The sequence below is a fragment of the Abramis brama genome (assembly GCF_963993115.1).
Source record: "Abramis brama genome assembly, chromosome: 21".
Taxonomy (NCBI): Eukaryota; Metazoa; Chordata; class Actinopteri; order Cypriniformes; family Leuciscidae; genus Abramis; species Abramis brama.
In genome coordinates this window covers 12305563-12318931 of record NC_139983.1, presented here as the reverse complement: position 1 = coordinate 12318931, position 13369 = coordinate 12305563, and the positions used below count along the sequence as shown (strand labels likewise).

Here is a 13369-nt window from a genome sequence, read left to right as displayed (position 1 = left end):
GCAAAACAGTCCACTTCACTATAAAACTCGGTTTTGTTTTTAGGCTTTCATAAAACAACTTATTTTTATGAAGTAGAAAAGCACATGAGCAGCGTGACAAATTAATAGGACAAACAAACAAAAAACAGATGAATTAACCACTTGAGTAATTAGACTTCAAAACACACATTCTGAGCCAATCAAGTGCATTAACAGTGTGCGATCAACATAACAGGACAAAAATAACACATCGCAAATGAAAAATCAGTTTCGGCTCCTCAAGTGTACTCGGATGGCCCTCTTATACGGAAAAACATCACGTTTGATGAGTGTGGACATAAATCAGTCAGGTAATGTAATGTTTGCTCTCTCTCTCTGGTCATTCAGCATTATTAGCCACATATCACTCCATCACTGACCAGACCTGGACGACATTCTGCACACATCTAACTAACATCGACTCAGCAGCAGACCTTCAGAATAAATCCACTTCCAGGATGCTGTGTCATTAATTAATGATTCAACAGATATACTTGAAATTAAAGATGGAACAAACAGATTTCTAATGCATTCTGTCGACAGACTGATCCCCCAAATTATCTGGTTAACTAATGGTAGACTGATATCGGTGAGGCTGATTGATCTGCTAATATTTGGCATTTTGAGATTTTTGATGGACAATGAACAGAACATAAGCATGGTTTTCAAAGAAAAACAATGAAATAGTGTGAAAACGAAGAGTTTGCTCAATTTAGTTTACATCACATCTCATTTATATGAGCATTCATAGGTCATCCTGCTCTGTAGATACTGACACCGACAGTGGAGGCAGCAAGTTGTTTTTAATTCATTATTTTATTCGGGAAGGATGCATTAAAATGATCAAACGGGACAGTAATCAGTGTGAGTGTAATTTCAAGTAAGTGTTGTTCTTTTCACTTTCTATTCATTAAAGAATCCTGAAAAATTGTAGAATGTTGTTTTGCAGAAAAATATTAAGCATCACAACTGATTTCAACGAATGATTTTTGAAGGATCATGTGACACTGAAGACTGGAGGAACGATGCTGAAAATTCAGCTTTGCATCACAGGAATAAATTACATTTTATGATGCATTAAAAAATATATTTTTAGATTGTAATAATGATATTTCACAATATTACTGTTTTTATTGTATTTTAGATAAAAATAAATGCAGTCTTGGTGAGCATATGAGTCTTCTTTCAAAAAGAAGATCCCAAACTTGTGAATGATAGTGTCTGTTAGTTGTTCTGGATGGTGCTACCTAATGAACGTGATTCTGCAATACAACATGCATGATGAATTTCTTCATCGAGAAAACGGCTTATCCCATTCTGTCGGTGCTGTTTGTATCCAGGACATCAAGTCTACTACAAATACACCAATAAATAATGTTTTATTTGAATATTGCACGTTATAATACAAACACGTTTTGATTTAGTTTTCTAAGTTCTGTCTGGTTAAAAAGGATCAAAATTTGGTCCTACTGAGCACAATTGGGTTTGCACTCACACTCACACCATGTTTTCTCAGTATGTTTTCAACCTTTCCAAGAAAAGGGACATATATGTTCAAAAGTCAAACCATTTTAACTAGCCCGAAAAACTTGAAAATTGACGGTGGAGGCTGAAGGTCACAATATAATGAGTCAATGGGGGCCTAACATTCTTCAAACATTATTCTGTGTTTCGCAGAAGAAAGTCATGCAGATTTATGACTTATCCACCATATCGGTATCGGCCGATATACGTTCATTTTTAATGTTATCGTTATCGGCCCGATTGGAAAATTTGGACGATGTATTAAAGCCGAGAAATAATGGATTATTTCCTTCAGCTGAGACACTTGAGACGCACTGTTCGCCATGATGGTTTTGAATAGATTGAAATATGATTGGAATCACTTCTAAATATGGTTCAGTGCAACGTGCAGCGCAAGTCTGTCATACATAAATCATTATAATTGTGTGCTTGGAACATGGCTTTTAATGGTGAGACTTTTTTGTAATCAGGTTAAAACTATATAAAAATTTGGATTTACATTTATCGACCAATATATCGTTTATCGGCTTTCAAATATAAAGAATTATCGGTTATCGCTATTGGCCAAAATTTTCATATCAGTGCATCCTTTTAAAATAACCTTTTTGGCCCTTTAAATAGATAATACACTATAAGATAATGGTTCACAAAAACTGCTCTCAAATAAAATGAAAATAGTCAGGGTCCAAACCAATTTATTTCATTCGAGACTGTGCACCTATCACATACTCTTAGCTTTCAAACGTATGGGGTCAGTGTTCTTTTGAGCTTTCTATTCATCAACAAATGCTGAAAAAAGTATCATGATGGTCTCCACCAAAATATCAAGCAGCACAACTGTTTCCAACATTGACAATAATAAGAAATGTTTCTTGAGCAGCAAATCATCATATTAGACTGTTTTCTGAAGGATCATGTGACGCTGAGTAATGATGCTGAAAATTCAGCTTTGCTATCATAGGAATACATTATTTTGAAAATATCTTGAAATAGAAAACGGTTCTTTTAAATTGTAATGGTATTTCACAATATTACTGTTTTTACTGTTTTTTTTAAGAGTCTGAAATCAAGATTCGCCCCCCAAAAGAAACTGCGCATGACATGTTTGGGAACACAGCACAAAAGCATCAAGACACATGTTCATGAAAGCCTGTATTGTGCTGGCAGAGATCACTGGTCCAGATTCTATTGTTGATTGTCTCATTGAGGGTGGAAGTGTCATTATGACATCACACACGGCTGCCTGTTACAATCATTCAGCTCTGGCATTCAGGGGAAAGGTCACCCTTCAGGTCATCCAGCTCTCGCAATCACTGCTAAGATTCCCATATATATTATGCATGTTCTTATCAGACGCCTTCTCACCACAGTAATTACCAAGCCAGGGAGCTGAGATCACACACAACACGCTGAGCTTAAAAAAACACAAGTACACCAAGGGACATACAATCATCACAAACACAGACGAGTCCTTAAAGGGACAGTTCACCCAAAAATGGAAATTTTGTCATTACTTAATCACCCTCAAGTTGTTCCAAATCTGTATGAGTTTCTTCCTTCTGTTGAACACAAACTAATATATTTAAAGAATGTTGGTAAACACACAGTTGACGGTATCCATTGACTTCCATAGTAGGAAAAAAAAAATACTGTGGAAGTCAATGGAGTCCATCAACTGTGTGGTTACCAACATTCTTTAAATATATTCTTTTGTTCAACAGAAGGAAGAAACTCAAACAGGTTTAGAACAACTTGAGGGCGAGTAAATGATGACAGAATTTTTATATTTTAATGAACTATCCCTTTAAGCTCTACTGTGACATGCCGTCGATTGAGTCAATAATAAAAAAATAATAAAAAAAAGTCTCAGACATAAATGGTTCTTTTTCTATTTAAATTAATCTATTATTATTATGATTCTTTTATGTTTAATAAAATCATAAAATGTTACTACTTAATATATTTTATTATATTATTATAATAATGACACATGACTCCCTCAGTTTGAGGGTTTAAAAGAGAGACTTATTTTAATTCTTTAGTGCAAAATCATCCTTTTAGCATTGGGACTACTGTTATAGGTGGAAATCGATATAAATAGGATTCCCTTTCTATTCCTATCATGCACAATTTACCGGGGTTGAAAAATTCTGTCTCAGAAAACAAAATGACAGTATTGTTTAACTTGTACTGAACCTGGAATATTCCTTTGAGTTAATGGCTACAATGCAATTATAGAGGTGATGAGGGTATGCTATGTAAGATGATGACATCACTCTGACATCACTGGATGCTATAGCATAATGATGCTAGCAGCTTCTAAATCTTAAAGGAAATGAAGTTTCACAAACCATTTTAAAAGGTGATGTGTGGAATTTTTCCAAAATTAATATATTTTTTCTTTTCCCAACTTATTATGCAGAGAATTGTAAGCAAGCAAACCATTTGTAGGTTGATTTTTGCATTTGGTGATGGGCATGCTTAACCTTTAAATCTCTGCCAAATGTGCATACTATTCATAATATATGCAGAATATTAAACATTTCCAATCTAAGAGTCAGTAAAAGCTTAGCAAAGTGCTCAAGGGCAAAATTAGAAGTACTTTTAAAACGAATCTGATTAGAAATCATCCTAATTCTCAAAACAAAGCCTCTAAGTCATTTGAATTTGAACTAAACTGACTGAAAAATGTGTGTTACTCACCTCTTCCACCTGTATGCGCTTGGCCATGTCATCCAGCACAGACACATTAATAATATCCAACAACTCCACCCCATTCCCATTCTCCTCTAGCTCCAACTCTGGTGTATTTTCAGGAATATCCTGCTCCTGAGGTTCATGATCTTCACCTCCTTCCTCCAGCTTTAGAGCCTCTTCTACCTCCCCTGCGTGTGGCACATCTTGCCCCGTATCCACGGTGTCCCCCGTCCCCTCCATCACCGCCCCGGGGCCGATCGTGTCCGTCTGAAGCTCCACGTTGCCTGGCTGAGCAGCGTCCATTGGAGACTCGGGCTCTGGTGAGGCATCCCTGTGGGAAGCTGCCACACTTATGCTCTCTTCTTCTGCTCCTGAATCCTCACAGGCTGGAGAGGAGGAGCCGTGCGTCCCGGCTGAGGAGGAGGAGGAAGAGTGTGTGTCCGAGGAGGGGGAGGGGTCATGCTGATGTTCGCTCTGGTGGGATTGTGGGGCAGTGCTGCTACAGTCTTCAGGATGGATGACTTCCTGTTGTGCCTCATATGTACTCTGATCCTCCATAGCCGTCCCTGTTTTAGATGGAGAGAGAGAAGATGGGTCATATAACACCAATGAAACTTCCTTGGGAGTAAAAGGTTCAGAATGGAATACCATCATACTGCATTCGGCACAGTACGTACAGCATATTGACTGCTTTTTGTTAAAATAACAAATATTTCAAACTCAACATTTCATCAATATCATGTCACTGTTTAATTATGCAAGTGGAGTCCAGTTATAATTTCTTATATAAATATCATTATTTAGTATTTTTAATGTATTGTTACTATTTTATCTAGTTTTTAATGTAGAATTTTTATTTTATGTAATATTTTGTTTTATGTAATTTTATAATATAATATCATAATGTATATATTTTTAATATTTCACAATTATTAAAACAATATTTAATAATAACTACATACAATTTTCTTAGAGAAACAGTCCCCCCAAAATAATATCTATGTCTATCTACACATATCTATCTATCTATCTATCTATCTATCTATCTATCTATCTATCTATCTATCTATCTATCTATCTATCTATCTATCTTTTCAAACTATCTAGTCAAGTCAAGTCAAGTATATTTGTATAGCGCTTTTCACAATACAGATTGTATCAAAGCAGCTTCACATTATTAAATCAAAATAACACAACAAGGTTTGTTTCTAGTGGAAAAACGTCCACGTTTGGTAAGGCTGATCAATAGTATTATTGATTGATTAAATTAAATTAAATATCCCCAACTGAGCAAGCCAAAGGCAACAGTGGCAAGGAACCGAAAAAACTCCAATCAGGTGACCTAATGGAGAAAAAAAAAAAAAAACTTGGGAGAACCCAGGCTCAGTCGGGGGCCAGTTCTCCTCTGGCGTTTATGAACTAGAGGCCAGATTTAACTGTAAGATTAAAAATATTATATGAATGCCTGGCTGAAGAGATGCATCTTTAATCTAGTTTTAAACTGGGAGAGCGAGTCTGAGCAACGAACAGTATCAGGAAGGCTATTCCAGAGTTTTGGAGCTAAATGTGAAAATGCTCTCCCTCCTTTGGTGGATCTGGATATCCTAGGTATGACCAAAAGCCTCGAATTTAGTGATCTTAAAGAGCGCGATGGATTATAGGGCAATAGAAGATCCGTTAAATAGACTGGAGCTAAGCCGTTTAGGGCTTTATAAGTCAGTAGCAATACCTTGTAATTAATACGGAACTTTATAGGTAACCAATGTAGTGATGATAAAATCGGTGTTATATGATCATATTTTCTTGATCTAGTAAGAACTCTAGCAGCTGCATTTTGGACTAACTGTAGCTTGTTTATTGAGGATGCGGGACAACCAGCTAATAAAGCATTACAGTAATCTAGTCTCGAGGTCATGAATGCATGAACTAACTTTTCCGCATCAGAAACTGATAGCATATTACGTAGCTTAGCAATGTTTCTAAGGTGGAAAAAGGCTGTTTTTGTAACATATGAAATATGATTTTCAAAAGGCAGGTTGCAGTCTAGTATAACACCCAGGTCTTTTACTGTAGAGGATAAAGTAACATGACAGAGGTTTTGTGGGCGGTTTTTTGAACCGATAAGTAATACCTCTGTCTTGTCTGGATTTAATAAAAGAAAATTACGCGTCATCAAATCTTTTATATCTTTAACACACTCTGTCAATTTGGATAATTTAGCGTTTTCATCCGGCTAATATTTTCTAATATTTTAGACATAAATGGAAGATTTGAAATGGGTCTATAATTTGCTAGATTATGTGGGTCAAATTGAGGTTTCTTAATGAGTGGTTTTAAAACTGCCAGTTTAAATGTTCTTGGAACATGACCTAAAGATAAAGATGAGTTAATAATATTGAGGAGAGGCTCTTCCACTATAGGTAATACTTCTTTCAGTATTACAATACAATCTATCTATCTATCTATCTATCTATCTATCTATCTATCTATCTATCTATCTATCTATCTATCTATCTATCTATCTATCTATCTATACATCTATACATCTATACATCTATACATCTCTATCTATCTATACATATCTTTCTATATATTTAGCGATCTACACATATCTATCTATCTATCTATCTTTCTTTCTATCTATCTACACATATCTATCTATGTATCTATCTATGTATCTATCTATCTATCTATCTATCTTTCTTTCTATCTTTCTATCTATCTATACATATCTATCTATCTATACATATCTTTCTATATATTTAGCGATCTACACATATCTATCTATCTATCTATCTATCTATCTATCTATCTATCTATCTATCTATGTGTGTGTAATAATTTAAATAAATTACCAGTTTGTATACAAATGTCCAAAAGGAACAGTTCACCCATACATTTATTTTAAGTTTGCTCTCCCTCATGTTGTTCCAAACAAGTATGACTTTCTTGCTTCCATGAAATGGTGAATTTTCAAAACTTGTGAATAAACAGGGTGCCAATTCTTACATTTTGAATTTTGCCCAACCTTGATAAATGTTGGAAAATAAACTAGCATGATTATTATGGTGGCATGCTATTCGGAACTGAACATCCCCGATGTCCCTCACCCCCACCTGCCTGCACTGTGTCTGATCTCCTTGAGTTGAACAGCCACATGGTCATTTGACCATCAGGCCCTTGTGTACAACAGAACAGATCAATGGAAGACGATCAATCACTATCGATGCATCAAGGCCCTATTGCCTGAAGCCCTGCAGCTCAATAATGCAGGACTCCACCGTTGACTGTTCTCGTGGTCGTAAACACCCCAGGCGCTGTGCTGCTCAGAGACAGGATCTAAGTAGAGACAGCTCGCTGCAGTCAGAGCTCAGAGAAAGACACATGACAACCAATGCTGGGCCTGACACGCTCTATCGCTCATTTTCTACAAAACTACACTCTCCCTGCTGTCTTCCTACAGTTTAGGGACCAGATTTACGAGTATCAGCTGTGTTAAAAAACACCTGTTAGGATTTACTAAAGACACGCAGTGAAAAATGAGCGCTGAAAAGGCGTGGACAGTTATTTTTTGCAGATTACCTTATTGCATATTCATTTGTAGTCCCTTTCAGATGCAAAATGTATGGGAGAAGAGAATTTAAATGAATCATGCAAGGTGATTTATTAAGGTTTGCGCTCGTCAGTTTACTGGTATTTGTGCCATAATTTACCGCCCAAAAAAAGCACGTCTTAAACAAGATGCTAACTGATAGCGGTAGTTGGTCATTATGGAAATGATGTTCTTTAATTTGTGCATCGTCAGTAGATCACACACAGAACTTTCCACTCCCATCGGCGCCGTTTTGTGATTGCGCTCTCATGCTAATTTGCCCTGTTTAGTAAATCTAGCCCTAGGACTCATTTTCCAGAATGTCAGTCAAGTATTGTTGTCCAAGAGGTCCAATTCTATTAATTAGCGCTTTTTATGTGAAACAGATGCACTCAAAGTGTCACACTAGAGATATATTTCCTTTCCCCTTCAAATTCTATGCTTGAGGTTAATAGTTTAAAGTAGGGGAAGTAGTTCAGGGTTCACAATTCCAGTCTTCGCACCTCTCCACTCTGGACATTTTGTATGTTTTTCTTATCTGACACGCTCAGTTGAGGGGTGGGCTCCATTCGACCATATGTGCACTGCAAAGTGGACTTAAAAGGCTATGTAATCAACTTAAGAGAGATTCCAATCTGAATCAGGTGTTTGTAAGCGGCTGTTCGCAGGTCTAAAGTGCATGAGACGTGACAGTTAGTCAACTGTCATTATTACGGGTTAAATAAGCTAAAACCAACTTACGTTTATTTTCATATTAAACATCGCAACATAGATTTATCATTTAGTTTAGGGTTTTTGAATTTTACATTAGATTAAGTGAAATGGATTTAGATGGATTTTATACACATGCATATTAAATTAAAGTATGATAATTTATATTATTTTACTTAAAAAAGAAATCTTGGCATCAAACCGTGCAGTGAGCGGAGGCACGAGGACTGGAATTGGGAACCCCTGAAGTCGTTGGTGACAATATGGACTACTATACCTGATTTTAAAAAATAAAATAAAAAACGATATAATTTTCTAGTAATTAAATGTTTTATAACCGAGGATAATTAAAAATAAATAAATGAAACAATTAAATAAATACATTTCATATTTTTATTTTATTAATTTTAATAAATGTACTTTCAATAAATTTATATTTAATTAAATTTATCAAATTAAAAATATTAAATAAATGAATTAATAAAAATATATTTTATTTTATTTTAAATATTTTAGACTTTTCCAGCCAGGAAATCACATATTTAAAATTGATATTTTCATTCCATAACCAAATTAACCTGTAGCATGTATACTGTAGATTAAAGCAACACTAAGGAACTTTTCCTCTTCGGTCGCCCTACAGGTTGGAAGCGGAATTGTCCATTACCGCTGTCGTAAATAATTTCGCCACCCGCAACCTACTGTCGCACGCACACTCACTGTTTATCTAGCACCGGCTTTGGAATGAACGATGTCCACAGACAAGGTAGAGTATGTTGCATGATTTCATGAAAGTATGATGTATTGCGACATCAGAAACGAAGAAAAACGAAATAATGACTATTGTAACGCTTGACGTAAAGCAAGTCAAATTTGTAGTCTTCCTATGTCTCTTTCCTATGTCTACAGAAACGCGACCCGGTTTGGCAAACTTACATAGTGTGGTTATAGCAGATATAGGGCTGCAAAGCGAATCCAGAAGTGCCTTTCACCCTGCTACGACTTGATGAACCACTGATATGATTTTGGAAACATTATTTTAAGGTAAAAAATTTTGCTTAGTGTTGCTTTTTTTAATGTGTTTTTTTTTTTCTTTTTTTTAACAGACAAAATACCACAGATGTATAATATTGGCTTTTGTATCAGTTACTGGCCATAACATGAAAATAATTATCATTTAACCTGGCCACAACATTTTTCTCTGTGCATCCCTACCAAAGCCACATTTGCAAAAAGTTGATTTTTTCTTTGAAAGGTCTGCTGATGAATTGAAACACATCAGCCAATCAGAAACCACAGTTCAAGCCAACTTCAAACGCACAGTGACGTCTAACAACAGGAGGCATGATATTCGGATGAACTTTCGGACCGGAATTCTGCATGAATGAGCAGGCCAGGGGAATGCCATCAATCTCTAACTCGTGTGTCTCGCAGGGTGAGATGCACCTGGCCAAGCAGACCCCAGAACAGGTGGCCCGGGCAGAGGGTGCTGCAAGAGTGACAAAATGTGTGTGTGGTGCTGCCATGCCTGGAGTGTAAAAGTGAAACCGGGTCATGGAACTCAATGCGAGTAACACGGTGTTCAGGTAACATAGCCCAGCACCACATCAGCTGCGAGAGCTAGTGAGAAACAGAGTCTCATCAATAAGGCATGATTCATGAGCATGATCTGGAGGGACAGAAGGGAACTTTAACTTTAACTCCTGTCTGTGTGTGTGTGTGTGTGTGTGTGTGTGTGTGTACTTGAAGAAGGGGACATGGTGTTTGTCCTGTCCATAGATGATGAAAGAATGCTTCTTGAAAGGAATTGGTAAGGTCTAAATGTACAGTAGACTAGGTTTTAACTAGGTGTAAAATAAGGTTGTTTAATTGTATTTAATAAATGTTTATTTAATTTCAATTAAAATCATTTTGTTTCTCGAAAGGAATCTGTAAAGTCTAATTTAGCAAGTGCACTGGGTGTTAACTTCTAATATTAAAATATGAAATAAATGAATTAAAGAAAATACATAATTTAATTAATTCATTTAATTTATTTACCCTATTTACTTTCTTAATAAATATTAAGTTGCTTTATTTGCCACAATTCAGTGAAAATGTATTTTCACAAACATGTATTAAAATATTGCAACTTTCTCCACCTCTGAAACAAATGATTTGCTTTATTTAATAATTTGATTTTTATTTAATTTAGATTAAAATATATTTGTTTCTTGAAAGGAATCTGTAAGGTCTAATCTATTAAACATAAGGTAGACTATGTTTTAACCAATAACATTAAAATATGAAATGAATAAATAACAAATATTTATTTTATCAATTTTATTCATTTTATTTACTCTATTACCCTATTTAATTTCTTAATAAATGTTAAATAGATTTATTTGCCACAATTCAGTGCAAATTCATTTACATAAACACTTATTAAAATACTATGACTTTCTCCATAACTTTGCGCTGATATATCCAATGAGGAAAAACAATATTTATCAATAATATCATAGTTTAACATGTTTTCATCCAACCAAATCCTAATATGTAAAAGTCCTGCCCTATTTCACGCTGAATATTCTGTTTTTCACAGAAATGCATCAAATTGTGGTAACTGCTCAGATGGTAGGAACATCCCTTAATATAGATTTTTAAAACAAATTAACATGTTAAATTGATAAAGCGATTGATAAAGTCCAAGATGATGAGTTTGTTGTTTCCCCGCCTGTAGTTCATGGTCTATTTTATGTGATCTGCTCTGTCATTGGTGAAATAAACTCACCTGAGCTGCATGAAAGCACTTGCGTGATCAGGTTTTGCTCTCCTCCCAGTGTTTCGCTGATCACACTGTTTCTTTGCACTTTGGACACCTCACACTATGAACACACACAGAAAACACTGACTTTTACCCTCTGTTCTTTAAACGTGGACCCCCCCCCCCACCACCGCCCCATTACGGTTACATACATATCCACATGGGAGTCCCAAACATGTGCATCAAAGAGGCCGTCTTACCTTCTCAATACTCCGTGCAGGTCTGAAAAAAGACGAGAAATAGTGAAGTGTCAGTCAAAATCATCTTAAGGACTTGTAGTATCCTTATTTTTTTTTCTTCATCTCTCTCGTAGAGGGACGACGTGCAAATCTAAGGTCGCTCCGCTCAGCGGGAATCTAATATTAGCACGGCACATTTCCCATACTGAAACTCTAGCACTTGTCTCAAATTGCTGAAAGCACAGCAATGGGCCATATGTTTAAACCATTACAGGACTCCGAACTGCAGCTAGAGCACAGAAATGAGAAACAGACGGGCTAAATTTAGCAGGGGAAAGAGAGAAGCTCAGGTGCGGCTGCCGGTGAAAGTGTCTGGCCCAAATTAATAGGACAGAAAGACACAGCTTTTACCCCGTATTTAAATTGTGTAGTGGCTCGAAAGGTTAAACATTTACTTGTACTCCATTTACAGCAATGCCAATGCTTACATATTTTTATAGAGCTCAAGCTCCATGGGACACCTGATCTAAGAACATAGATTATAAAGAGAAAACTTTTTGGGAAGCAAAAAATCATTTAGAGCTAAAATAAGTAAATAATATAAAAATGGTTTACACCTGATCTGTGCGACTGAACTAAAGTAGCGTGCAATAAATAAAAATAAATAATAACATAAAATAGTGTTGACCTGATCTGTGCGACTGAACTAATCTAACATGCAATACAAAAATAAAAAAATTAATTAAAAATAAATAAAATAAAATAGTGTTGCCTTGATCGGTGTGGCTGAATGACTGAATAAAATATTTTAATAAAAAAAAAATATATATAAATTATTATATAAAAATATTTTACTGCAATAAAATAAACATAAATAAATAATAATAAAAAAGATAAAGTTGAGCGTACCTGTGTGACTGTACTAATGTAGCATGCAATAAAAAAAAATCTAATAAAAAACATAGTGTTGCCCTGATCTGTGTGGCTGACCTAATAAATTGTGCAATAAAAAAAATAAATACAAATATAAAGTTACCTTATTTGTGTGACTGAACTAATGTAGTATGCAAAATAAATAAATAAATAAATAAAAATAAGTGTTGCCCTGATCTGTATGGCTGAACTACTGAAGTGTGCCATAAAATAAAAATACATACTTTTTTATGTATAAAAATACTTATAATACTTACAATACTTTATAAAAAAATAAAGTTGACTGTGTGACTAAACTAATGTAGCATGCAATAAAAAAAAAAATAGTTTTTCCCTGATCTGTGTGGCTGGACTACTTGAAGTGTGCAATGAAATAAAAATAAATATACAATAATTTAAAAAAATTACAGTTGACCTTATCTGTGGGACTGATCTAATGTAGCATGCAATAAAATAATGATAACATAAAGCAAAATAAAAGTGTTGACCTGATCTCTGTGACTGAACCAATGAAGTGTGGAATAAAAAAAGAAATGACAAAATAAAGTTGACCTGATCGGTGTGGCTGAATTAACGTAGCGTGTGTGTGTATCGTGCACTCACTGCCTGTGCGTTCTGCAGATGTGTCTCAGTTTCTCCAGGTGTTCAGCATCCAGGTCGCCGTCTTCTCGCCTGTCCTGACACCGGCCAACCGAACTCCATCTCCTCTCTGATCACAGAAACATGTGTTCTATCGAGAAGAACATCTGAGTAACAGTTAACCAGAAGCCACTTACCCCACAGCTGCTGTAGAGCGGAGAGGTTGGACAGTAGACGTTCATGATAGAGTCTCTCTAACTGGATGAACCTGACTGCTCTCTCATCTGGAAAATCCTCTGGTTCAGGAAAAACTACGGCAAGTGGGAAACC

At 35.6% G+C, this 13369-nt stretch overlaps 1 protein-coding gene and 1 long non-coding RNA gene across 2 annotated transcripts in view; one reads left to right on the top strand and one right to left on the bottom strand.

Moving 5' to 3' along the window:
* The window catches only part of cnsta (consortin, connexin sorting protein a), a 30616-nt gene that overhangs the window by 5008 nt on the left and 12239 nt on the right, over window positions 1-13369 (bottom strand). Inside the window, exons 5-9 of the mRNA XM_084097804.1 lie at window positions 13237-13323; window positions 13064-13169; window positions 11549-11570; window positions 11316-11409; window positions 4246-4805 (exon numbers count right to left, since the gene is read on the bottom strand). Of these exons, the coding sequence (XP_083953930.1) occupies window positions 4246-4805; window positions 11316-11409; window positions 11549-11570; window positions 13064-13169; window positions 13237-13323 (869 nt within the window). The remainder of the gene's footprint in view (window positions 1-4245; window positions 4806-11315; window positions 11410-11548; window positions 11571-13063; window positions 13170-13236; window positions 13324-13369) is intronic.
* Window positions 4798-11305, top strand: LOC311072646. Its single transcript, XR_014604030.1, has 3 exons — window positions 4798-4908; window positions 9186-9308; window positions 9452-11305. It is a non-coding gene; the product is annotated as an uncharacterized lncRNA (long non-coding RNA).